General features: G+C 34.5%; 1 protein-coding gene across 3 annotated transcripts in view; it reads right to left on the reverse strand.

The window, feature by feature from the left end:
- Positions 1-382: 382 nt before the first annotated feature.
- The window catches only part of EIF4E (eukaryotic translation initiation factor 4E), a 38,879-nt gene continuing 13,020 nt past the window's right edge, over positions 383-26,241 (reverse strand). For 2 of the 3 annotated variants that reach the window (XM_086406693.1, XM_086406694.1), the window contains exons 2-7: positions 15,341-15,447; positions 9,573-9,668; positions 6,721-6,784; positions 5,933-6,046; positions 3,712-3,851; positions 575-1,665 (exon numbers count right to left, since the gene is read on the reverse strand). In XM_086406693.1, the coding sequence (XP_086262819.1) occupies positions 1,551-1,665; positions 3,712-3,851; positions 5,933-6,046; positions 6,721-6,784; positions 9,573-9,668; positions 15,341-15,447 (636 nt within the window). In that variant the 3' untranslated portion in view covers positions 575-1,550. Of the gene's footprint in view, positions 1,666-3,711; positions 3,852-5,932; positions 6,047-6,720; positions 6,785-9,572; positions 9,669-15,340; positions 15,448-26,241 lie in introns of all 3 variants that reach the window. The other variant, XM_086406692.1, reaches the window with a different exon arrangement.

The following is a 26,241-nucleotide window of genomic DNA, read 5'->3' on the forward strand; positions in this document are numbered from 1 at the left end:
CAATTATGCATTACAGACAAGCTGTTTTCAAATTTGCTTAAAGAGTAGATCATGTTTTCAATTTTACATAAAGCCATACACCAGTTTATCATTAAAAATATGAGTCTTCATAACCTGTTTATTCCAATTCTCTTTAGACAGCAACACTAACAAAATTCTTAATGCATACACCCCCATCACCTACAAGTCTTTCCCTATGTTATTATTTTGACACTTAAAGAAGAACATCTCAATTAACAACCAAGTTTTATAACTACTATCCCTACCAATCAAATGGTGATGCATCTAGGTGGCAATTTTCATGAGTTTTAACATATTAAGAGTACATTATTTACCTAAGCCTAAAGGTAGCGCCTTATTAAAAAAAAAAAAGCCACATCAATTTAATTTCATATATATGATGCTACCTATTCAATTTATTAAAAATTAAAATAAACAAAATAACCAAACTAATGCTCCAAACTTATGCTGTTCATGTGGAAGACACTACAAGATATGACACAAGAGAGACTGCCTTGCAATAAGAAATACAAATTCCTTCTACAGAGATGGAGAAATAAAAGGACAATTCTAGTTGTCTAAAAGACAATTCACTGTACACATTTTATTTACAGTTTTGTACACTGTCTTAATACGAATGGGACCGCTTTTCTACTTGAGCCAATTTTTTAACCAAAGCAAAATAACCTAAGTAATACAAAGTGTTAAAATACAGCATAAAGATACAAAAACAGACATACTAATTCTAATTAGGAATGTAATTATGATGTTACATTTTTTATAATCCACAATTAAGTTTAGGAAATCACACATAGATCACTGATTTGAATGAAATGCATAAATTTGTAGCAAAGCATTGTAGTTTTAAGTTATAAAAAAAAAATTACCAAAGAATGCACAAAATTAATGTTTATTCCACCTTTGTGTCATATTCCTGGATCCTTCACCAATGTTACATGAGAAAGAAAAACTAAGCAAAACAAATGAAAAACTGAAATCAGAATCACTAATGTTATCAAGTAGGGAAACAAATAAATTAAAATCTAGCAGCCATCAGCAAGAGTACAGCACAGATAATGCTGTAAAAAGAAACAAAGAAAATTGCCAGAAAACTGTATGCATCATACTCTTTCAAACCAGCAAAATATGCTCCTGCATACAATGGAACGTAAACAAAATCATTCTCTTGTAAGGTATAGAAATACAAGTTCTTTTTTTTAATATTGCAGATGGGTCAAATGTGTTTGTAATGGTTATTTCTATTAAGCTATTACAGAGTGGGCCAGGAACACATGGATTCTGGGGATGATGTGTACTGTAATTCTTTGATTGAGATAATGGACACTCTAGCCAAAAAAAAAAAAAAAAAGAAAATACGAACACAGAAGTACAAGACAAAGGCGAATGAGACTTCTCTTATATCTTAGCAACATTTAGATGGAAATCAAATTTAAATGCAGTCCACTCTGCTTTTGAAGAGGCTTTGGTTCAGCTCCCAAATCTCGATTGCTTGACGCAGTCTCCTATAAGAATACTCAGAAGGTGTCTTCTTAAACAACAAACCTATTTTTAGTGGTGGAGCCGCTCTTAGTAGCTGTGTCTGCATGGGACTGATAACCAATCACTATCTTTGGAGGAAGTCCTAACCTTTCCTTGTATACCCTCCTATAGGAAGAAAAAGAAAAGTAGCCATTAATTTTTATTCAAACATACACCCCAAATCCAGCATTACTATTCTTTATTTAAAAAAAAAAAACTAGAGAGTGAAATAAGAAACTGCACATTTTCTTTTTAGCAAAATATACTCTTCCTTTTCACTACAATCTTGGTTAATCACTTAACCAATATTTGAGAATCTACTATGTACCAGGTACTGTGGTAATTATCAATAAATTAATAATAAACAAAGCAAGGACAGTCCCTGGGGTTATGGTATTTACAGTTTAGACTATTTGATTATTTACAAACAAATAATCACAAATACATATGGTGGAGCTATATCACATACAAAATTAATTTGTATAAAATCAATTACATGCACATATTTTAATTTTTTGATCTAAAATGCTTCAATTATATTTTACATACAAACTTTAGTATTTTATGTTACTGCAATTACATATTTACCTTATCTATTACTGACAAGAAAGCACACTCAAAAATTAAACACTTTGAAGGCAATTTGTAATATTTTCAAATCATATGTGATTCTATTTTAAGGACAAATATGATGAGTATCAAGGAGGGTAAGTACAGGGGCTGCAATATCATTAACAAGAAGGATCTAATCTCCTGGAAATCAAAGAAATCTCTCCTTTTAAATTTATGAGGTCAAAAGTATAATGCTAAGAGAATGAAGCACATCTGAAGGCTGAGGAATAAAAATAAAGCTCAGTGGCTACAGCTAGCAAGAAAAGTGAATATGAGAGTTAAGGCTGACAAGGTAAAACTGGGCACAGATCACCATATAATCTGAGAACATCATAGGTCAGGCTAGAAATCTGGTCTCTGAGAAGAGCAAAATTTAAAAATAAGCACCAAATGAAACAAAAATAAAGATATATATATTTTCATGGAGTGGAATCCTCCAGTATACCAGGAAAATTTATTCATACTGTACCCTCCAGAAGATTTCAGTACCTTCCCTAGAATAAGGTATTTAAAAATAATTTTATGATAACTAAAATTATAATTAATATCAAGTTGACATTAGGATACAATGTACCTTCAATTATACTTAATCACTAAAAATCCCAGAAAGCAAGAGCACTGAGCCATGCAGCTTAAACGGGTGGAAAAATATCCTTCCTTGAAAAACTGAAGTCAAATGTTTAAATAGAGATTTCAAAAATTGTTAACACTGACACAATTAAAAATCTTCCCAAGGAAAGAAATTCATATCTAATTTCTTTAATGCATTTTCAAAGAAATATGAGATCCTCACAATCAATAAGATTCAATGCTGACAAAAACATCAGGAATATGATGACAATCAATTATCAATTTTCTCTTATAGAAACCCTCTGGAAAATGAAACACCTTTTAATCCAGAAAGGAATCATGTTCATAGAATTCATACTGCTGGAAAAATCAACATACAAAGGGGCAAACCAAACATATTGAGACCTATGACCTGTACTTAATTTCAATATAAAATTTAAAGTTCAATTTTACTAATTTAAATTTAGTAAAAATTAACACTGACTGACATTTGAGGGGGAAAAAAAGGACAGGCAATTTTTGCAAATAGTAATATTTGCCAAAAAGTTTTAAAATATATACATGTAGGTTTTAAGCATGGAGAAAACCAAGCTACTGTCACTTATATCTCAATGTAAATTTCATGTAAGTGTACACATATGTGGCAAAATACACATATACCATTTGCCAATATTCACCAAACGTATTGAGTATTATACATAAGCACTGTGGTTTTTAAAGTACATTAAGGAAAAGACACATTCTCATTTGATAAATAAAATGTGACATGCTAAAACAGTGTTCCAGTGATTCTATACTCCATTGATAGGAAAAAGAAATTTTACAGAAATGAAAAAGGATGAACCAGACATAGAATACCAATACAGCAGTTCAAGGTTATAAAAGTGTTCATGAAAACAAGAAAAATAATGATCTACATAAACATATTTTTAAAAAAGCAGTTCTGCTTTTAGTTATCTATTTTAAAAGTACACAAACAGCAAAACTTACCCTATATGTGTAACAGCTTCTCTGTTTTCACATTCAGTAGTCCATATTGCTATTTTATCACCTTTAGCTCTAACATTAACAACAGCTCCACATACATCATCACTGTAGTCATCAAAAGATTCTCCAATAAGGCACAGCAGCTTAAAAGAAAAAACTGAATTTCAAATTACATTCAACAGGTTATAAACAGCTTCTTTAAGTTGCAAAATGTCTCATATATTTATATACAAAGCTAAAAAAGTTTTTAAAATAAAGAGTTTTATATATGTAGTTTTTTGTCCTGGCCTTTAAAAAACTGTTAGATTCTTTAATACCAACAAACAGTTTTGCTAACTTTTTTAGTAAACTGGGAAACTGATGTCAGGGCACAAAAAAGGTGAATTATTTTACTAATATTCATTTGCTCTGCTGCTGCTACACTTGCCAGTAAACAAGTTTTAATGGAATAAATGAAAAAGCTGCTCATGGATAAAATGCCTCTTGTTCCTGTTGCTTTTCATGAACTTTCCCTAATTTTTTAAAAAAAATATGGTAAATACATAAAATAAAATTTACCATTTTAACCATTTTTAAGTGGATGGTTTAGTAACATTAAGTATATTCATACTGTACCACCATCCATCTCCACAACTTTTGTCATCTTGCAAAACTGAAATGACTTAATAAAGAGTTCTAAAATGGTATTTACTGATAATCTCTCCCAAAAGAAAATTAAGTTTTTCCTCAATAAAAGCCATTTATTGAAATATTTTTGCTCAATTTAGTAAGTGCTAACCAGGAACTTCCCTGGTGGTCCAGTGGTTAAGACTCCATGCTTCCATGGCAGAGGGCTCAGGTTCGATCCCTGGTCAGGGAACTAAGACTGTGCATGCCATGTGGCACGCTTAATATGCTACCTACAGACCAGACCAGTGTTCAGGATACAAAAAAGACTATAATCCCTGATCTTAAAAGCCTGGGGTTTAAAACCTTTCACTAGAGAAAATGTGTATTATCTCAATTTAATAAATGTCGTATGAAGCCTAAAGTTCGAAATTATATCACAACATATAAGCTGAATGATATCAAGCTACAATTTCACTATTTCCTTCACGGATCTAAAAAGTTGAGTGCACAGAGCAATACTCTAAGGACTGTAAAACTTTGTATCATACAAAATGTGAAAGTTACCACAATTTTGAACTTAATGAAATGACTAGGATGACCTTATTGTGGAAAGTCAGTCAACTGCCAATCACTTTCTGGATTTGTAATATGTAGCAGGGCATTTTACTCTACTAGTAAAAGTATATAAGATTCGTTCACATGATAGAACAAAATTAAGTCCTGGCCTAGATTTCTAGAGTGGGCATCCTTATCTTCTCTTTGAGTAACCAATGAAAAAGGAACAAAGTTTTCTACCACTTTAATGGCAGAAAGTGAAGAGGAAGAGCCTCTTGATGAAGGTGAAAGAGGACAGTGAAAAAGCTGGCTTAAAGCTCAACATTCAAAAAAATGAATATAATGACATCTGGTCCTATCATTTCATGGCAAACAGATGGGGAAAATGTGGGAAACAAGAGTCAGATTTCATTTTCTAGGGCTCCATAAGCACTGTGGACGGTGACTGCAGCCACAAAATTAAAAGACACTTGCTCCTTGGAAGAACAGCTATGACAAACCTAGACAGCATATTAAAAAGCAGATATCACTTTGCTGGCAAAGGTCCGTATAGTCAAAGCTATAGTTTTTCCAGCGGTCATGTATGGATGTTAGAGGTGGGCTATAAAGAAGGGTGAGCACCGAAGAAGATGCTTCCCAACTGCAGTGCTGGTGAAGACTCTTGTGGTACTGTAGAAGATTCTTGAGAGTCCCGTGGACAGCAAGGAGATCACACCAATCAATCCTAAAGGAAATCAACCCTGAATATTCATTGAAAGGACTGCTGCTGAGGCTCCAATACTTTGGATACATGATGCAAAAAGCTGACTCATTACAGAAGACCCTGATGATGGGAAAAATTAAGGGCAAGAGGAAAAGAGGGCAACAGAGGATGAAATGGTTGGATGGTGTCACTGACTCAACGGATGTGAGTTTGAACAAACTATGGGAGATAGTGAAGGACAGGGAAGCCTGGAGTGCTGCAGTTCATGGGGTCGCAGTCAGAAACAACTTAGCAACTGAATAACAACGACAACAAAGTTTTAGTATCAAAAACAGCTTTATAATTGTAAAACCTTACTGTCTCTAGCCAAAAACGATCGAGGTCACTTCGTCTCTGCTGTTTGTTCAGTGTAATTAGCCATCGTCCTCCTCGTTTGTTTTTCTCATCTTCCCACATAGGCTCAATACCATCCTACAAGGTTAGGGATACAACAATATGAGACAATATTGTTAGTTTAACTTAAGATAATGACTAAAAACAGTAAGCAACAACCGTGTTGTTTACTTTATACTCGTAAAACTGTTATTGAGGTAGTGGGAAAGCACACAAAACAAAGCTAGAGGCATGGGATTGCAAAAACAGAGCCTTGACTAGGGTACTTACTAGCTATCAAATCTTGGGTTTGACTTAATTTGGAGGTTCTAAAGTAACATACTTTGGAGGTTCTGAGTAACATACACCTTTGAGAAGCTATACACATTTCTATATCTAAAAAATACATATGAGAGAGCTAATGACTGTCCCACCCACTAACAGCTGACAAAACTCATAAGTATCTCAAGGACACACATACTCCTGACAAACTCTGCACTTCGGTCTGCTCAAGTATATAAAGAGGAGTGGATAATCAAAGCTCTCCTCAAAATCAATCACAGTATGTGCCCATACAGCCAAATTCTCACTTAATTTCAATTATTTATACTAAAAGAAGCCAAAATATACTTATGCTAAAATATGGTAAAGCTAATGTAATTATTCTCCAAGCATCACAACATTAACTATTTCTAAGTTCGTGGTAAGATTTTAATGAATACCTGAATGGTCCAGTCTTATAATAAATATATGAAGTCACCAATTAAGCATACCTTAAAAAGTGAGTAGTCACAGCCAGGCATTAAATTACTAGACAACTGGATATGGTTGTACAGACTAGGTAAAAGAAAAGAACAATTATAAACATAGAAAATGTAGTGCGGAGTTTAGGTGTTTATGTGTACATTCAGAGAATATGATAAAAATAAACAAGATAAAAAACTCATTTACTTTTTTCCCCCCTATGGAGTCAATTTCTGAAACAGACCAAACAGATCTTAATAAGTCAGCTTTAAGAATCAACATCTGATGATTTTTAGAAAATATCTTCAGTGATTTTATCCTGACAATTTTGGTGTATTAGTTAACTTAATATATACACATTATTATAAGAAACTAAGAAGAGATGTACCAGATGGCTGTAAGTAAAAAATCCATGAGGCTAATAAGCCATTTTAAACATACAAAAAGACAAATCTAGAGAAAGAAAGACAAAACTCCCTGATCATCAGGATTGCATGACTAAACTAGGTCAACATTATTATTATTTGTGAAAGTACCCAAGAGTGGAAAAGATCAATAGTTCCCAAACAACACACACCATTACTAGTTTAAGTGAGCAAGCATAATAATCTTTGGGGGAGCTTTTAAAGACAGAACAGTTCCACATCCTACTTCTTAGAATTTTAAGTCCTTAAATATAGGCTGGAACCACAGAATGTGTATTTCTAAACTATTTCCCAAGTAGCAATGTAACAGATTAACATTTGGGATGAATTAGGTATTCCACTAGCCTGAAGGTAGAATGCTAGATTGGATCATTTGATCTTGAAGTCTACCATAGCAAAATTGTTATAAAACTGGCAACAGAGTAAGAATGCCTTGCCTGTCTCCAGTATTTTATACAGAAGTAATGATCTTATACGACTAGCAATAATACCACATGGATGGTATTATTTCCCTTAGTAAGATTTTCTTACTGCTATTTTAACCCAGTCTGTGAGTATTTCATGTAGAGTTTTAAGAAAGAGTCAAGGATTCTTTGGATGACATCCCACAGTTTAACAACAAATCCAGTTTGAATGAGAGAACATTAAAACAGCATACAGCTTGTTGGGTTTTTCTATCTAATAGTAACTCTTTCCAAACTAGATTATCACTGACAAGATTCCACTAGGCAAGAAGAGAGACATGCAAACTAACAGTAACTACAGAATTAGAACCACCATTTCTATACAATTAATGTCTAGTATGGAAGGGACATTCTTCAATGGCATTCAAAGTAGAAAAGACCAACGCTTCTTTCTGCCGCCTTCTTTCTCCTTAATCATGCTCTAAGGTCTCTTACTAAGTTTACAATTAGAATCTGTAATGGCACACTTAAATAGAATCCTAATGCTACAGACAAGACTAGATTAAAAAAAGAAAATCTCAATAGCTGTTTCGTTAAATTTGCCCCCCAAAAGTGAGAAACTAAGTGACAAAGATAGAAAGCTTAAGGGTTTATCTCTCAATTATGGCATAATAATCCACTAAGCAATAACACTTCTTACAACATACCTAAAAACTGTGGCGTCATGTTCTAATTAGAGGTCACTTAGATATATAATTATGTAAAACTGGTGACAGCCAAACAAACTTAGATAAATGCAAATCTTATTCAGTGGGAGAATGGCTCAGGACTCTTGCTCTCCCTTCCTCCACAGGATACTGGAGACTATTATGTTTCAGAAAACTCTTGAATAAATACAATTAGAGAAGAAAAACACTCAATGTTTTGATGAAGGGCAAAACAGAACCATAATTTAACTAGGCCTATGAATTACTGGGAGTTTCAAATGTAGTTCATTCAAAAATTTTTTTTTCACTAAATTTTGTTTTTTAAAAAAAAGCCCATAAGTTCAATTAAAAGTGACCCAAGTGATCTCAACATAGTTTTCTTTCATTATCCTATGCTTTGTTTTCAGTGATTCAAATGCATACTAAATGCCTAGTTTAGTATGCATTTGAAGTATACATCATATGTATAAAATTTTAAATCATAATCTATTAATTTATAATTTTCTAACCACAATCTATCTGTGTGATACACCCAAGTATTAACATTAAAACATAGGAATCACATCACTGCTATGATCCAAAATACACCAACTGAACAAATTAGAATACTTAGATAACTGCTCGATAATTTATAGCTCTTAAACACGTTTTTAATAAACTGTATCTTTCATGTTCTCCAACAGTTTCTCTCTATATATTTTTCAAGCAAATAAGACATAACTAAATAAACTGTTTTTAAAGAATCAATATTCCAAAACTTCTTGCAAAGAACTTTATAGCTCTAAATTAAATTATACTGCTAAATCTGAAACAAAATCTCAAAAATATTTCAAGTATTCTTAAGTTGACCACTAAGTGTAATAAAATTATCTATCATCACAGATACTGTCATTCTTTGACAAACCCTGATTTATAAGCAGTTTGGCCTTTGAAATCTCAGAATCTTTATCACAGGAAATCCACAGTTTATACTAAAAAGAATCTGCAGAAATGCTAAGAAAAGCATTCTTTTCCTAAGAAAGCTCTGGAATAAAAATAGAGCAAATATGCGTAGGTAACCAAGAAAGGGGACAAGGTCCTAAAAGTTGTCAGAAGTTCCAGTGACAATAAAGGATTCTCAATGAATGACATCTTAGGACAAGGAATAGAGAATAGGCAGAGCTAAATGATGACAAGATGGAAGCTTTCTAAAACTGGTGAGAAATAATCACCAATTCTAACAGTTGTGAGAAGATGAACAAGCAAAAAAGTAAATATTAACTGTACACCTTACCCTTCTTTTTGCGAATACAACTTAAAATAAAAAAGTACACAATAAAACAAACATCCTAAAATGGTTACTTACGCCCAAAAGTCTTCAACAGTATCAAACTTAGAGATCAATCGAAGGTTTGCTTGCCAAGTTTTGCTTTTATCATTTTTAAAAAACCAGAGTGCCCATCTAAAAACAGAAAGTCAGTGTCAACAGAAGTTTTACATCCATGTTCAAAGCAGCAGTGAGTTTCACTTACTAATAAAAATGTTGTCTGAAGACAGTTTTCCAAGTAGACATACATTTTATAACTTTATGATCAATGCTTGATAATCTCAGACACAAAAAATGAGATGCATTTCAACACCTACTTGGTAATTTGTATTTGCCAACCCCTGATCAAGGAAAAAAATATTTTGAAAAAGCAAAGGCAGAAAAACTATTAAACACACAGTATCAAGTACTGTACCCTGGATTTCTAAAACTAATTCAGTCTTTCCTGAAAAAATTAAAAACAGAACTACCATTTGATCCAGCAATTCCACTTCTGGATATTATCTGAAAAAACGAAAATACTAACTTGAAAAAGATATATGAATCCCCATGATTAGTACAGCTTTACAAGAGCTTAAGATACAGAAGCAACTTAAATGTTCATCAAGGAGTGAAAAAAGAAAATATGTATGTATGTATGAACGTGTATATTCAATGGATTATTCAGTCATAAAAGAGAAGGATGGACCATAGGACTTTGTAACAAGTTAAATAAATCACACACTAGACAGGAAAAACAAATACTATATGATTTTGCTTATACATGGGATCTAAAAAAAACTTTAAAAAAAGGAGAAAAACCCAGCCCAAGCTCACTGATACAGTGAACAGATTTGTGGTTCCCAGAGGCAAAGGGGTGGGGAAATGCATGACCTTCAAGTGGTACAAACTTCCAGTTATAAAATAAATCACGGGGATGCAACGTACAACATAGTAACATAGTAAATATAGTTCGTAATACTGCATTGCAAATTTGAAAGTTGTGAAGAGACTAAATCTTCAAAGTTCTCATTATAAAAGAAATTATAAATATGTATTGTGATAGATGTTGATTATGATCATTCCACAATACATACAAATACTGAATCACTGTGTTGTACATTTGAAATTGTTATACCTCAACTGAAAATAATAAAATTCCATTCCATCTTTTAAAAAAAAACTTGCAGTCAGCCACCAAACTCTTGAGAGTCCCTTGGACTGCAAGGAGATCCAACCAGTCCATTCTGAAGGAGATCAACCCTGGATTTCTTTGGAAGGAATGACGCTAAAGCTGAAACTCCAGTACTTTGGCCACCTCATGTGAAGAGTTGACTCATTGGAAAAGACTCTGATGCTGGGAGGGATTGGGGGCAGGAGGAGATGGGGACGACAGAGGATGAGATGGCTGGATGGCATCACTGACTCGATGGACGTTGAGTCTGAGTGAACTCCGGGAGTTGGTGATGGATAGGGAGGCCTGGCGTGCTGCGATTCATGGGGTCGCAAAGAGTCGGACATGACTGAGCGACTGATCTGATCTGATCTGATTAAAGGTTTATTCTAAGAAAATGGATGACTAAGCAAAAATATTTGTCCAATAATGTTCTTAAATTTGGAAAACTGGAAACATCTTAAGTGCCTATCAACAGTTCTTAGAATGTGGTTTACAAGTCCCCGTAGGCATCCTAAGACCCTTTCAGGAACACTGATGAGTAAAAACTACTTCATAAAAATCCTAAGATATTTTATTTTTCACTGTGTTGACATTTTCACTGATGATGCAAAAACAACAGTAAACCTAGCAGTGATGCACATAACAAGGATCATACAGTGGCACCCATGTCTACCATTTGTCACTGTTCTGTATTGTCACCAACTCTCAGAAGAATAACTGTCAGTTTCAGTTAAGAATGCCACTAATGAAACAGTAATAAAATACTTGTTTTATTAAATTTCAATCTGTGCACATGTTTTTTCTGTACAAAAAATACTTCTGCATACCAAATGCAATGCTTAGACAATTGAGTTGTGAGGAGAACTAGTCGCTTTTTCAAAGAACACGGCTTTTACTTGGAAGAACAGACTGATCAATTATGGTTACTTCTTGAAAAATGAACAGAGTGAGCATGTTACCAAAATTTAAGCTTTCAGGAGAAAAATCAGAATTTTGGCAAGCCTGCAAGTGTCACTGAGCACGAAAATTTAACAAAACTTGGGTACATTTCTGAGGCATTTAGTAATGATAATGTTATTGTTTTGATATCATATAATGAAAAATGTCAATATTTAGATCTACAAACTCACTGAACCAGTATTTTCTAAATGACCAGTGGTATGCATGAGTGAAGAAGGATATATTCCAAATGCAAGACAGATGAATGGATTTTAAAGTAACAGAGTAGAAAAAAGTTATTGGATGTGGTTTCAGATTCTACATTGCAACTAACCTGCAAGAAACCTAGTATCAAAGGAAGGAGCTATTCATAATTATAAAAGGCCATTAAAATTTCTCCTTTTCCAACTATGTATATTTGAGGTCATATTTTATCCTTGTACTTCCTCTGAAACAACGTTATCTCCAAAGACTTGAAAATGCAGAACCAGCTATGAAAACCTAGCTGATTTCTATTAAGCCAGGCACTAAAAAATATTTACAAAAATGCTGTTCTTCCCACTATGTATTTTTTATTTTGAATAAATGTTTCCATAAAAATCATTTACATTAACATGCAATGGGTTAAGTACATATGTAATTTTATATTTTTTGAGATTTATTTTATTTTCTAATATAGCAAATGAAAATAGATGAAAATCTACATAACCTGTAAAACACTGTGGAATCCTCAATAATTTTTAAGAATGTAAAGGGGTCATGAGCCCAAAGAAGTTGAGATTTAAATAATAACAATAAATAATTTTAAAAATATAATAAACATAATATATACATGCAAGAAGACTTCTAAGAATGTAAAGGGGTCATGAGCCCAAAGAAGTTGAGATTTAAATAATAACAATAAATAATTTTAAAAATATAATAAACATAATATATACATGCAAGACTTCTAGGCCGCTATTAAATGTGTTAATTGTGTGGGTTAAAAAAAAAAAAAAGGATAACTGTGTGGGTAAAATTCTCTTAAGACTGACATGAAACCCAGAAACCATGGAGGAAAGTTGGTATTTGATTATATGAAAATAAAAAACCTTTAAAATAACACAACTCTTTAGACAATGTTAAAAGACAAATGACTTGGAAGTGTATTTCAACCTAATCCCCCCTTGGATGGGTTAGCATCCCTAATGTACAATGCTTGGAAATAAACTTGAAAAGATAACCAAAAAGAAAATAACAAACAATAAGAACTGAACAGACTTCTCACAGGTAAAAACACAAATAAACAATTGTCTTGAACAAAACTGTTTGAAACTTCAATAGAAGAAATGCACATTTAAAACAATAAGACATTGTTTTCGCAAGTTAGGCTAGAACCAATCTGACAGGCAATTAAATTTAAAAGATTGATGGTACCAGTTGTCAAGGATGTAGAAATCAGTAAGTCTAAGCAGATAAAGGAGGATAATTTGGCAGTGTCTATAAAGGTAGATAATGGGCAGTCTTAAGCCTAAGAACTCGGAAATTTTACCATATAGATATACCGTACTAAAAAAAGAAAGTATATATATATATGTACATTGAAAGGTTTTGGAAAAATACAAACCAAATTTTTAACACTGATTATTTTGGGGAGTGGAGCAAAACAAAATGGGGAAGAAGGTATCAGAGAAAAACAGAAAACTTAACTCTTTGTGCCTGGCGTGCTGCGATTCATGGGGTTGCAAGGAGTTGGACACGACTGAGCGACTGAACTGAACTGAACTGAAAACTCTGTATACTTTGTGCCTCAATGATTTAATCATTCTTATAATGCTATAGCGATTTTTTAAAAAGAAAATATAATTCCTTACAAAATTATTTACAAAAAGTAAATAATGAAGAAATTACCAAAATCAGAACCAAAAATGTCTCAGAACAGTTTTTAATTTCATATTATTTTACACAAAAAATAGAAATTATAGAGAAATTAAAATCCTCAGACTTCATTTTAGGATTTAATCAGTTTGTTCACTGATAAGAGCACCTTTCAGGAATCTCAGATTTCATCTTAAGCTATGATGGATATATGCCTTGATCTCCCACAATAACAGCGACATGAACTGTGTTCACAGACAGAAGACAGTGAGCTTTTTATACGATACCACTGAAAAGATGGGGGGAAAATACTTTAAAGGTTTTAGTACTGCTGCTAGGATGAACTATATAAAACTGCCACTAATCAATTGTCCAACTTAGTATTACTTTGGCACAATCTTTCCTGAGGAAGAATTTTTTCCTTTTATCAACTATTTGACCTTTGATATTTCACACACTGGCTGACAATCCACAGTATCTAGAGAACTGATTTGTTCCTCCCTGGAGGGTATGCTGAATCACCCACCTCCTACGAAAAAACTACTAAAGCATATTTGGACTATTATTTCAGGAAGTCTACAATGATAATGAAGGGGAAAAAAAGGACATAAAGGGACAACACATTTTTCAGATAAATGAAACCTAATTATAGACTTGTAGGGTGTGGGAGAAGGGGAATGAAAGGAATTAAAGATCCTCGAAAGTTAATTTATCCCATTTACTTTCCTCCAGATTCTTACAATGTTTCTGAGTGTTCCCACCATCAGCTCTCAGTGAATTAAAGTTAAGTTTTATCAGATAAACCAGAAAGATATTTAAGTAAAAGCACAAACACACTGGGAAGTGGTAGGGTGGAGGTAGGAAAAACCATATACTGAAGTGTTGAACTACTACATTGCAACTATGAAAACTTAACTCATCCTAAACTCTCTTTTCCTCTTCTAAACTTCTCTTAAAATACAAACCAACCAATATCCAGACTCCATATACCCTAGGCTCTTTCTCCTTCACAGACCATCTGAACTTTCTCCTTCAAATTGTCTATTCCTGCTCTATACATTTGTATATTTCTATTCACTCTTCAAACTACGCCAATCTTTTCTATCATCTACTCTACTAAACTTTCTCCAGTGTTAGCAAGGACTTATTGTTCAATCCAATGAATATTTGACCTTTTTGGGGCATATATGCTGTACCTTGTCCTTAAATCATTTTCTTGGTTTCCATGACCAACACTCTGTCCTAGTTTATATAGTATATATTTCTATACACTTCCATAGGCATTTTTAAAAAAATTTTATTGAAGTACAGTTGATTTACAATGTTATGGTAATTTCTGCTGTACAGCAAAGTGACTTAGCTATACATATGTATATATATTTTCATATTCTTCTCCATTATGGTTTATTATAGGATATTAACTACATAGTTCTCTGGGCTATACAGTAGGACCTTGTTGTTTATCCACTCTTTATATATAATAATTTGCTAACTCCAAACTACCAGTCCATCCCTGCCCAACCCCCTCTCTCTTTGTACCACGTCTGTTTTCTTCATAGCCATTCTTACCCAAAAAAATCCCCATGTGCTAATATTCCTAGCCTCTGTTGTGAGTCAAATTCACTTAAGAGAACTCATTTACTACTATGGTTTCAACTACCATTCAAAGTTCTACTTTCTGAGCTCAAGATTCACATATAAAACTGCTTGCCAGACGTGGGTCATCCAAGTGAAAATGGAATCCTCAACCTAACATACCTAAAACTAGTCTTATCTAATCTTCCCCTCCAAACCTGTCCCATTCACCATTTACCTTGTTGCCCAAGTCAAAAAATCTATGTGTCAGAAAGCTTACCTGTTCTGTAAAGGGTGTTTAATATAGTGTTCTGGGTTAGCAACCTCCTGATTAGATTCTGTTTTCTCTTCTTCTGTAGGCGGGGGATTCGGAGTAGGGGTGGTTTCCTAGTGGAAAATAATTAAACATTATAAACTTCTTAACATGAAAAAATAACATTAGGAAATTTATTTGTACATTTTTATTGAAATACAGTTAATTTACAATGTTGTGAAAACTTAATCTCTATGACAGCAATAGTCTAAATAAATCTGAACCAATACTGTCCATAACGTTTTTTTAAAGAATGAATTATAGGAGAAGCATTTGATAAAGTAGACCACTAGCCAAACTCTGAGAAAAGCACCAGACTCTTCTAGCATCTCTTCATTAAGAGCAAAACGTTTCTCAAATTTAAAATATATATTGTTATCTTCCACTTACACATTTAACATAAGATTGTTAGACACCATGCAAAATAGGAAAACGAAGTATCTTTCTTTTAACATCCCATTAAAGTGCTGTGCGTGGCAGGGGTGGTTAGTGGGGAGGGCCGGTTCAACTAAAGTTTGGAGAGCATAATTAACTTTATTACATGACACAAAAAATCTTTATAAAATGAGTAAGGCAATACTACACAGATCCTTGCCCTCATGTCACACTGTTATGATATATGGTAACTTAAAGTTGAGCAACTTCTGTCATTTTCAAATGACCCTAAGGAAAAAAGCTGGATACCAGCTTGAAGTGAAATGTTCTTAATCAGGAAAGGTGTACATCAAGGCAGTATATTTCCACCTTGCTTATTTAACTTATATGCAGAGTACATGATGAGAAACACTAGGCTGGATGAAGCACAGCTGGAATCAAGATTGCCGGGAGAAATATCAGTAACCTCAGATATGCAGATAACACCACCCTTATGGCAGAAAGTGAAGAAGAACTAAAGGGCCTCTTGATGAAAGTGAAAGAGGAGAGCTTAAAAGTTGGCTTAAAACTCAACATTCAGAAAAATAAGGTCATGGCATCCAGTCCCATCACTTCATGGCAAACAGATGTGGAAACAGTGAGAGACTTTATTTTTTGGGCTCCAAAATCACTGCAGATGGTGACTGCAGCCATGAAATTAAAAGATGCTTGCTCCTTGAAAGAAAAGTTATGACCAACCTAGACAGCATATTCAAAAGCAGAGACATTCCTTTGCCAACAAAGGTCCGTCTAGTCAAGGCTATGGTTTTTCCAGTAGTCATGTTTGGATGTGAGAGTTGGACTATAAAGAAAGCTGAGTGCCAAAGAATTGAGGCTTTTGAACTGCTGAAGACTTGAGAGTCCCTTGGACTGCAAGGAGATCCAACCAGTCCATCCAAAAGGAGATCAGTCCTGAATATTCATTGGAAGGACTGATGCTAAAGCTGAAACTCCAATACTTTGGCTACCTGATGTGAAGAACTGACTCGTTGGAAAAGACCCTGATGCTGGGAAAGATTGAAGGCGGGAGAAGTGGACGACAGAGGATGAGATGGTTGGACGGCATCACCGACTCAATGGACATGAGTTTAGGTAAACTCTGGGAGTTGGTGATGGACAGAGAGGCCTGGCGTGCTGCAGTGCATGGAGTCGCGAAGAGTTGGACACAACTGAGCAACTGAAGTGAACTGAGACATAGTTATCATCATCATTTATATATTTATAAACATATATATATAAACATTTATATAGTTATCATCATCATCAATATGTCATGGAAAAATGGAGCCTGAGAATAATGCATATTCTCCACATTAATCTATGTAATTCTTCACCCTACTTTAAATTGGCACCAACAAAAAGATAGCTAAGAAAAGGGACCAGAAGCTGAAACAAGTTGATAAAAAAGAGGAGGGCACTGCAACAAGGGTTTGGATATCAGATTTAAACTGAACCAGAAAAATAAAGATACATATTCACATTAACATTTTATAAATCAGAAATGTATGATCTAAAAGACTTCAAAGCAGACAGATGATACATATTTTACAAAATAAAATTCATTTTTCTAATCAAAAAGACACTTTCAGGAACTACTTTTTACTAGCCTATGAAGTCACTCACAGCAAGGGCTTTATTTTGATTTTGCTCACAATTGTAATGCCAATGATGACAATGCTACACCCAACAGAAACTTACTGGCTTGATTCCTTAAATTTTAAATGTTTATACAGAATAGTTAAGGCCCTAAAATTTACATATAGTAGCCAATGCCTTAATATCACCATTTTTACCAGCATTTTCTCATCACAATACATTTAAATCTTCAAACAGATGATCATTACCAAATGCCATTCTTCACTAGCTTAAAATTAATGATGGCCTGCAAACAGGGGCAGTCTGAGTGAATAGAGAAAACAGGAAACAATTAGGGACTGATAAGGCAGGTGGGTTTCAGGAACAGTGGTACCAGAGAAAAGGGAGCTGCAGGAGTGAGACTCAAAAATCCATGTATAAATCTCTCAAATCCTTGGCTGTGACTCCTGAACTGAGGTGTTCAGAGTGCAACTCTGGGCGGCCTAGATGAGAACAGCTGAGCCAAGACTTCAGAGGCTGAACAGCATTTGGAAGACTAAGTTCAGATCCAGCCAGAGTGGATGGTTGAAAATCCAGCTTTCAGAAGAAATCCATATGCCTAGCAAATTCTAAAAGTAATCCCTGACAGGATCAAGGTAATCTGATAAATTAACTGCCCCACAAGGACTGAACTCTCTATTCTTCACAGGAAAATGACACAAGTCTGAGCCTCTATGAATATTATCAACAATATATAGCAAACAATCGAACATTATCAAACATGCAAAAAAAATCTACAGCAACTGATGATCAAGAGATTAAACTGTCTATAGAAAGAGAGCTAGATAACATACACAGGATCTAGATAACAGGACTAGCAGACAGTCTTAACTTTTTTTGTTTAGTTGTTGCGTCTGACTCTCTTGTGACCCCATGGACTGCAGCCCACGGGGCTCCTCTGTACCACGAGATTCCCCAAGCAAGAATATTAGAGTGGGTTGCCATTCCCTGGTTGAGGAACTGTGATCCCACATGCATGCAGCATGGCAAAAAACTTTTTAAAAAAAAGATACTCTTCCTCTCAAAGTTAAGAAATACTGCAAATTCTCTTATTTACCTAAAGGACAATGATTAGTAAAATGTACTCATGACTTCAAAATCCTCATTACAATCCACAATTGTAAAATTCCAGTGTTTACATCTTTTATCAATACCTCAGCAGCACATAAAAAAACAATGAATTTACACTAGGAGTAATAACAAGTTTCAGAGGATACAAAATGTCACTTCCTAAGTAAGTACATTCTTTTCTCCTATTTCTACTCTTTTCACCATTAGCAGAATGATGGAAGACTTAGATGGTATCAAAAGTCTCTAAATATTTAAGAACAAAAACCAAATACGTTCACTTCCTTAAAAAGTGTTCCTTTAAATTGAAAGTTCTATTTTAATTGAAATTTTAGTCTTTATATTAAGAATATACAATTCTGGAGTTTTCCTATAACTGAAATAAAAATAGTGACTAATCTTTAAATAAATGTGTATAGGTATGAATAAGTATACTATTTTAAAATCTTTCATCTTTGCTTTCAATATTACACAAACAAGCTAGATTTTAAGACAAATACTCTAAAATGCTTTGAAAGAAAATGTTTATTAACCACAGACAATCTTTTCAGTATTTGACGTTTTTTAATATAATAAGCCTTTTCCCCTCCTTGGCCACACTGACCAGGGATGGAAGCTGTGCCCCTTGCAATGGAAGTACAGAGTCCTAACCACTGGACCACCAGTGAATTCCTGCCTTTTTTAGCCTTTTAAGCTACTATCTAGAGTCTGATAGATGTTCAGATTTTTAAGCTTATTTGAATTTCTCAAATCCTAATAAAATGATTAATAGCCAATTGTTTCCATGACACAATAAAAATTACTCAAATACTCTACAAAAATATGGCACAGACCAGATCTAGTAAGAAATCATTTTCATGATGGAAATTACTTATGAAAACATTAATCAAGGACATATTTTCTCAGTACAAATTTTCTCAGGTCATGTTGTGCTATGGCCATCTACTTATCACAACAATTCAAAGCTTTAAAAAGCTTCAATCAACCATTCACCCTGAAAGTTTCTTGATTCTACAACTATGTTGTACATTATTGCAAAGGAAAATATTTTTGTTTGAGACTGAGACATGCTCCATTATAAAATCATTTTCTGTTCATTTCTTTCAACTTACTGTTTTATTTTTTGCTTAAAATCTCTTAACTTTAATATAAATAACCAGGGTGCATTTTTTCAACTTAGATAAAGCAAAAAAACACACCAAAGTATAGCCATGTTTGATGTTATTTTAACCTTTATGATTAATTCCATGGCGGTGGTCTGTTCTATGGGGAAGCTCCAATATCCTTTTTTTTTTGGCTAGACCACATCTTAGCTACAGCGATCTAGTTCCTTGACGAAGGATCAAACTTAGACCCTCAGAACTGGGAATGCAGAATCTTAGCCACTGGACCACCAGGGAAGTCCCTCCCCTAACTTTTAAATCTGTGGTAGTACATATAATGAGAAGTAATGTCCAGAATGATGGCCATGCTGTATTATTAAATTCTTTGATCAAAAATTAGTTTACAATTATAGTTGTTGTTCAGTTGCTAAGTCATATCCGACTTCTTGTGACCCCATGGACGATACAGCACACCGGGCTCCTCTGTCCTCCACTATCTCCCAGAGTTTGCTCAAATTCTTGTCCACTGAGTCGGTGATGCTAACCATCTCATCCTTTGCCACCCTTTTCTCCTTTTGCCTTCAATCTTAGACATATGCCAAATTAATTACAGACATATACCAAAAAAGAATTAAGTAACATAATTCATAATTCAAAAGAACCCTGAAAGGGGGAATTTCCTGGCAGTCCAGTGGTTAGGACTCAGTGCTTCACTGTCACAGCCCAGGTTCAATCCCCGGTCCAAGAGACTGGACAGCCAATGTATTTCCTACATCCAATTTAAAAACAAAATTCTCTATTGCAATGTCCTGCAACATCCCTCCAGCTTGGTGACCACCCAGCTTGGTGGTCACCCCACAGAAGGAAATTTCACTGAAAATTACATTTTAAATATCCCAGAAACTACCCAGACAAAACCAGGAAAGGCTAATTTTAAAGACCATGGCCACTCTCAAAGTAATCAAATACAATTTCAACCTAAAAGACAATCTGCAAGTGAAAAACCACTGTATAACACATTTCAGGTGGGTAGAAAGGTGAATAAAGCCGTGAGATGGTACAGTGTTTTCTCTAGAGATAGTAAGGAAGCAGGGAGTCTAAAGAGAGCATTTATGAAACCAAAGATAGAGTTACAACAGTAGACTGGAGCAAGACTGTAAAACGCCTCAGGCTAAAACTGTATCTTTCCACATGGAAGCAGCGGAAGCCAATAATTGACAGGTCAAATTTATTAAACACAACAAGTAAGGCAATAGAAGAGACAACCAGTTTAAGAACAAGTTATTAAACCTGGTTTTGGATTTGCTGAGTTTATGAGATTCAAATTAAAAATATATGAAGAGGGCTTCTCTGGTGGTCCAGTGGTTGGGAATCCACCTGCCAATGCAGGAGACTCAGATTCAATCTTTGGTCCAGGAAGATCCTATATGCCACAGAGCAGCTAGGCCCAAGCACCGTTAACTACAGACACCGTGCTCTAGAGCTCACGAGCCGCAACTTCTGAAGCCCTCACACTCTTGAGCCCTGTGCCCTGAATCAAGGGAAGCCACCGCAATGAGAAGCCTGTGCACTGCTCGCCACAACTAGAGAAAGCCTGCACACAGCAACGAAGACCCAGCACAGCCAAAAATAAATAGGTAATTTTTTAAAAAATATGGAGAGGGAGAGTAAGAGCTTTCAATTAACAAACTACTATATATAAAATAAACAAGGTCCTACTATACAGCACATGAAACTATATCTTGCAATAACCTATAGTGGAATGCAGAGAAGTACATATATTAATACATAACATTATATGTATATACATACATTAATAAACTGAATCACTAGGCTGTACACCAGAAACTAACAGGATGTTGTAAATTAACTATATTTCAATTTTTAAAAATTTAATATACAGTATTACAAATTTATCATTTGACTCAATGGACATGAGTTGAGAACTCCAGGAGATAATGAAGGACAGGGAGGCCTGCTGTGCTGCAGTCCATAGGGTCACAGAGTCGGACACAACTTAGTGACTGAACAACAACTACCAGCTTATTAACCCAGCACTTCAGTAAACTGAAAGCACTACATATTAAAGATAGGAAATAATGAACAGAAGGGTAAGCAAAGAACAGAAAAGGACAGCAGTGCTTTATGACTTTTCAAGTGGTAACACCAATCCTCACACTTGTACCAAACTATGAGTTTTTTTACATGATAGGTAACATTTACTAAGCAGTCACTAACAAGCAATAGGCTACATTTATATACATTATCTCCATATAGGGAAGGAAGCCCTATAGGGCCTATAGGAAGCAATATAGGGCTTCCCTTGTGGCTCAGCTGGTAAAGAATCTGCCTGCAATGCAGGAGACCTGGGTTTGATCCCTGGGTTGGGAAGATCCCCTGGAGAAGGGAATGGCTGCCCACTCCAGCATTCTGGGCTGGAGAATTCCATGGACTATATATAGTCCATGGGGTCACAAAGAGTCAGACATGACTAGGTGACTTTCACTTTCATCTCAATCTTTACAATATATGAAACTACTATTCTCTGCTCTTCAAACTTAAGCCGTGGACACTAATATGTACTGTCTATATGTACACAGGACTAGGTGACTTTCACTTTCATCTCAATCTTTACAATATATGAAACTACTATTCTCTGCTCTTCAAACTTAAGCCGTGGACACTAATATGTACTGTCTATATGTACACAGCAGGACTGTCAGGATTCATAAATAGGGATACTATGTCTCTAAGTTTTACCTGTTTGTTGTTTTAGCACAATTATTATTACTAGAGCCCTTGTTCACTCTCACAAGTGTCCAGAACGGTTACCAAGACACTCGTTCCAGGTGGTATAACCCTACAGTATATATTAATACCATGCTTTATACCACAGCCTCAGGTTCCACACCTTCACTCTCTTCCACGTGCATGCCACAAAAAAGACAGGAATAGTACACTTCACTCTTCCAACACACACACACACTCCACTAGGAAAAAATATGTAAATACCAATGATTAATTATAGGGATTTGATATTATGCAAGATAGTATACTAAATACCTATATGATCAAAATATCTTAAGAGCTACAGGTAAACATAAATAAAAGCTCTTTTATGGATACAAATAATTAACTCTAAGAATATTATTATTTGATATAAGTAACATATGTAAATAGACTTCATGATTCTTTGACTCTTCCTTTTATTATCCAAACATTCAGTTCCCAGGTCTCTTTTTAGCAAAGATGCATTCCCCACAGACCCTCCCATATGTAAATTAGTACAATTAACTAGTACACAAAAACAAATAGCCTCATCTGCCTTATAAGGAATGAAAAATCCGGTATAAACACTAAAAACTGCCACAAATAATTAAACCAACTATTTTTGGGTGTTAGTTTTCAACTACATTATCCATAGTAAAGGAATACCCACTAACCTGGCATCACTCATCAGAAGTCTAACTATAGATTTTTCAAGTATTCCCTGTCTGTATCAAAGGATCAAATTGGTGACACCTTCGTGCCACAAACTAAAAAGCTAGAGAAGATAAACAATAAATGTTGATTTAGCAAATACAAATCTTCTAGAGTTTAAAACACTGCTCAAATAGATAATTTTTTCATGTAAAGGACTGTGAGAGCCTATATATTACCTCTGATTCCAGATAGTACTTTTTAATGTTCTTTTAAACTAATTTAATATGACACCTAAACTGAAAAAAATTGAAAATTGAGGTATAGAGGGAAGAACTGTGACCATCTGCACAAACTGTACTGTGTCCCAAAATTACTGCAAAATTTAATAACTGTTCAATTTAAGTTATAATAACTATCTAAAATTGAAGACTAGCACTAGATTTTTGAGTTTAATTTGCTGCACTATAACTAAAAAATAAGTATTTTTGGATAGTCAGCAAGCTACATCTAATGACATTTTACTAACATAAAATAATTCCTATAGGTCCTACTTGAATTTCTGATCTTCTAGAACCTAATTTTTAAAACTAGAAAGACTTGTAGCCATTTAAAATAAACTAATTTTTAAAATAGCATTAATATTTGTCAACCAAATTATTCTGCACATCTTGGACAAGTCTACCAATTCAGAAAGTGTGGTAGAGACTAAAGAAATAACAAACATGTATGATCTAGAATAAGGTTAATAATAAAATTTAAATGTTAATGCTACTTAAACCAAAGGCAACCAGAAGACTCAAATATTCTTTTTAGTTTTTATTGGAATATAAAACAATGTTCTGCTGTAAACCAAAGTGAATCAACTATAGTTGTGTTATTCAGTCGCTAAGTCATGTCTGATTTTTTGCAACCCCATGAACTGCAGCATGCCAGGCTTCCTTGTCCTTCACGATCTCCTTGAGTTTGTTCAAACTCATGTCTATTGAGTCAGTGATGCCATCTAACCATCTCATTCTTTGTCTCTCTCTTCTTTTGCCTTCAATCTTTCTTAGCATCAGGATCTTTTCCAAATGAGTCAGCTCTTTACATCAGGTGGCCTCAGTATTGAAGTTCAGCATCAGTCCTTCCAATAAATATTCAGGGTTGATTTCTTTTAGGATTGACTGGTTTGATCTCCTTGCAGTCCAAAGGACTCTCAAGAGTCTTCTCCAGCACAATTCAAAAGCATCAATTCTTCAGCATTCAGCCTTCAGGGCTTCCCTGGAAGCTCAGCTGGTAACCTGCCTGCAAAGCGGGAGACCTGGGTTCAATCCCTGGGTTGGGAAGCTCTCCTGGAGAAGCTCTATCCACCCTAGTATTCTGGCCTGGAGAATTCCATGACTGTCACAAAGAGTTGGACGTGACTGAGCGACTTTCACTTTCAACCTTCACTATGATCCAAGTCTCATATCCATACACGACTACTGGGAAAACCATGGCTTTGACTATACGAATCTGAAAGCAAAGTGGTGTCTTTGCTTTTTAACATGCTCTCTAGGTTTGTTATAGCTTTCCTTCCAACAGCAAGCATCTTTTTAATTTTATGGCTGCAGTCACCATCCACAGTGATTTTGGAGCCCAAGAAAATAAAATCTGTCTAAAAAAGAAGGGATATATGTATAATATAAGCAGAATCAGCTACACATATACATATATATCCTCTCTCTTTCGGATTTCCTTCCCAATCAAGTTGTCAAAGAGCAGTGAATTTCCTGTGCTATCCAGTAGTTTCTCACTAGTTACCTAGTTTATACATAGTAGTGTATATGTCAATACCAATCTTCCAATTCAAGACTAATTTAAAAATAGCTATGGAGAAATTTATGTAAGCTGAACATTATATAAAAGTAAAAATTAGTGTTTCAAATAAATCAGTAATATTAAAATGTTAGGACAAGCACCTACACTGCACAAAATTATATTGGTTCCAGTAATGTAATAATTTATATTTCATTCATTCTTTAAAGTTTTATAATTATAATTTGAAAGGCAAACAGTGTAAAGAATTTAACTGCTGCTTCTTTTAAACTTTATTCCTGGACATCCCTGGGGATCCACCTGCCAAGACAGTAGACACAGGTTCTATCTCTAGTCTGGGGAGATTTCACATCTCATGGGGCAACTAAGCCCATGTGCCACAAGTACTGAGAGCCCATGCTCTAGAGACCATGAGCTACAGCTACTGAGCCCGAGTATGCACGCCCTAGAATAAGAGGAGCCACTGCAAGGGAAAGCCTGAGCACTGCCAACTAGAAAGGAGCCCTCACAAGCTGCAACTAGAGAAAGCCCGCATACAGCAATGAAGATCCAGCACAGCAAAAAATAAGTAAAAAGATTTTTTTAAAAGTTTATTTCTTTTAATTTGAAAAGCATTACTCAAATGTAACAATACTGATTAACTGTTAGTTTAAATAATCAATTTTAACATGTCACAGTTAAACAAGCAGTTGAATTCTTTTTAAATTCCATGCGTTAATTTTAAGTTCTATAATGCTAAATAGCAAGGGGGTATAGCTTTGTGTAAACTCCAGGAGTTGGTGATGGACAGGGAGGCCTGGGGTGCTGCAGTCCATGGGGTCGCAAAGAGTCGGACTCGACTGAGCGACTGAACTGAATGCTAAATGTTAAAATTTTAAATTTCAACGTTAAAATTTCTTACTAAAACTATGGTTTTAATAAGAATATTACATTTATCCTTTTATTCTCTGAGTATCTGAATCATCTTTCCAAAGAAGTCAACCTGTATTTCTTTAAAAATTAAAAAACAAGGTACTACAGTCACTGTTTCAAATGTCCCCAGGTTTAGAGAGTTTGGTTATATCCTTTCACTTAATGAACTACCCAAACTTCCAAATATAAAAACATCTATAATCTTTAACCCAGTTATACTTTAAATTCTGTATTTATTCAAAGGAACTCTCAGGATAATAGGAGCTTTATATATTTTATATTAGCAAGCAAAAGTAGAGTCAAAAAAGATACAACCAAAGGTAACAGATAAATCAGTGTTTATGATATATGAACTAGTTTCGAAAAATCATTTTAAAATGCTAACATAAATGCGGAAAAAGATTTCAGGACTGAATAAACAGAGAATTTTACTTTTAGGGGGCTGGGAGCCACTTTTTTAATTTAACAAGTCCTAAATATATTGTGATACCTCCAGACAATAGAATATTATTCTAC

The sequence above is a fragment of the Bos grunniens genome, chromosome 6 (genome assembly GCF_055505025.1).
Source record: "Bos grunniens cultivar Pamir isolate PY7600 chromosome 6, Bosgru_T2T1.0, whole genome shotgun sequence".
Lineage (NCBI taxonomy): Eukaryota > Metazoa > Chordata > Mammalia > Artiodactyla > Bovidae > Bos > Bos grunniens.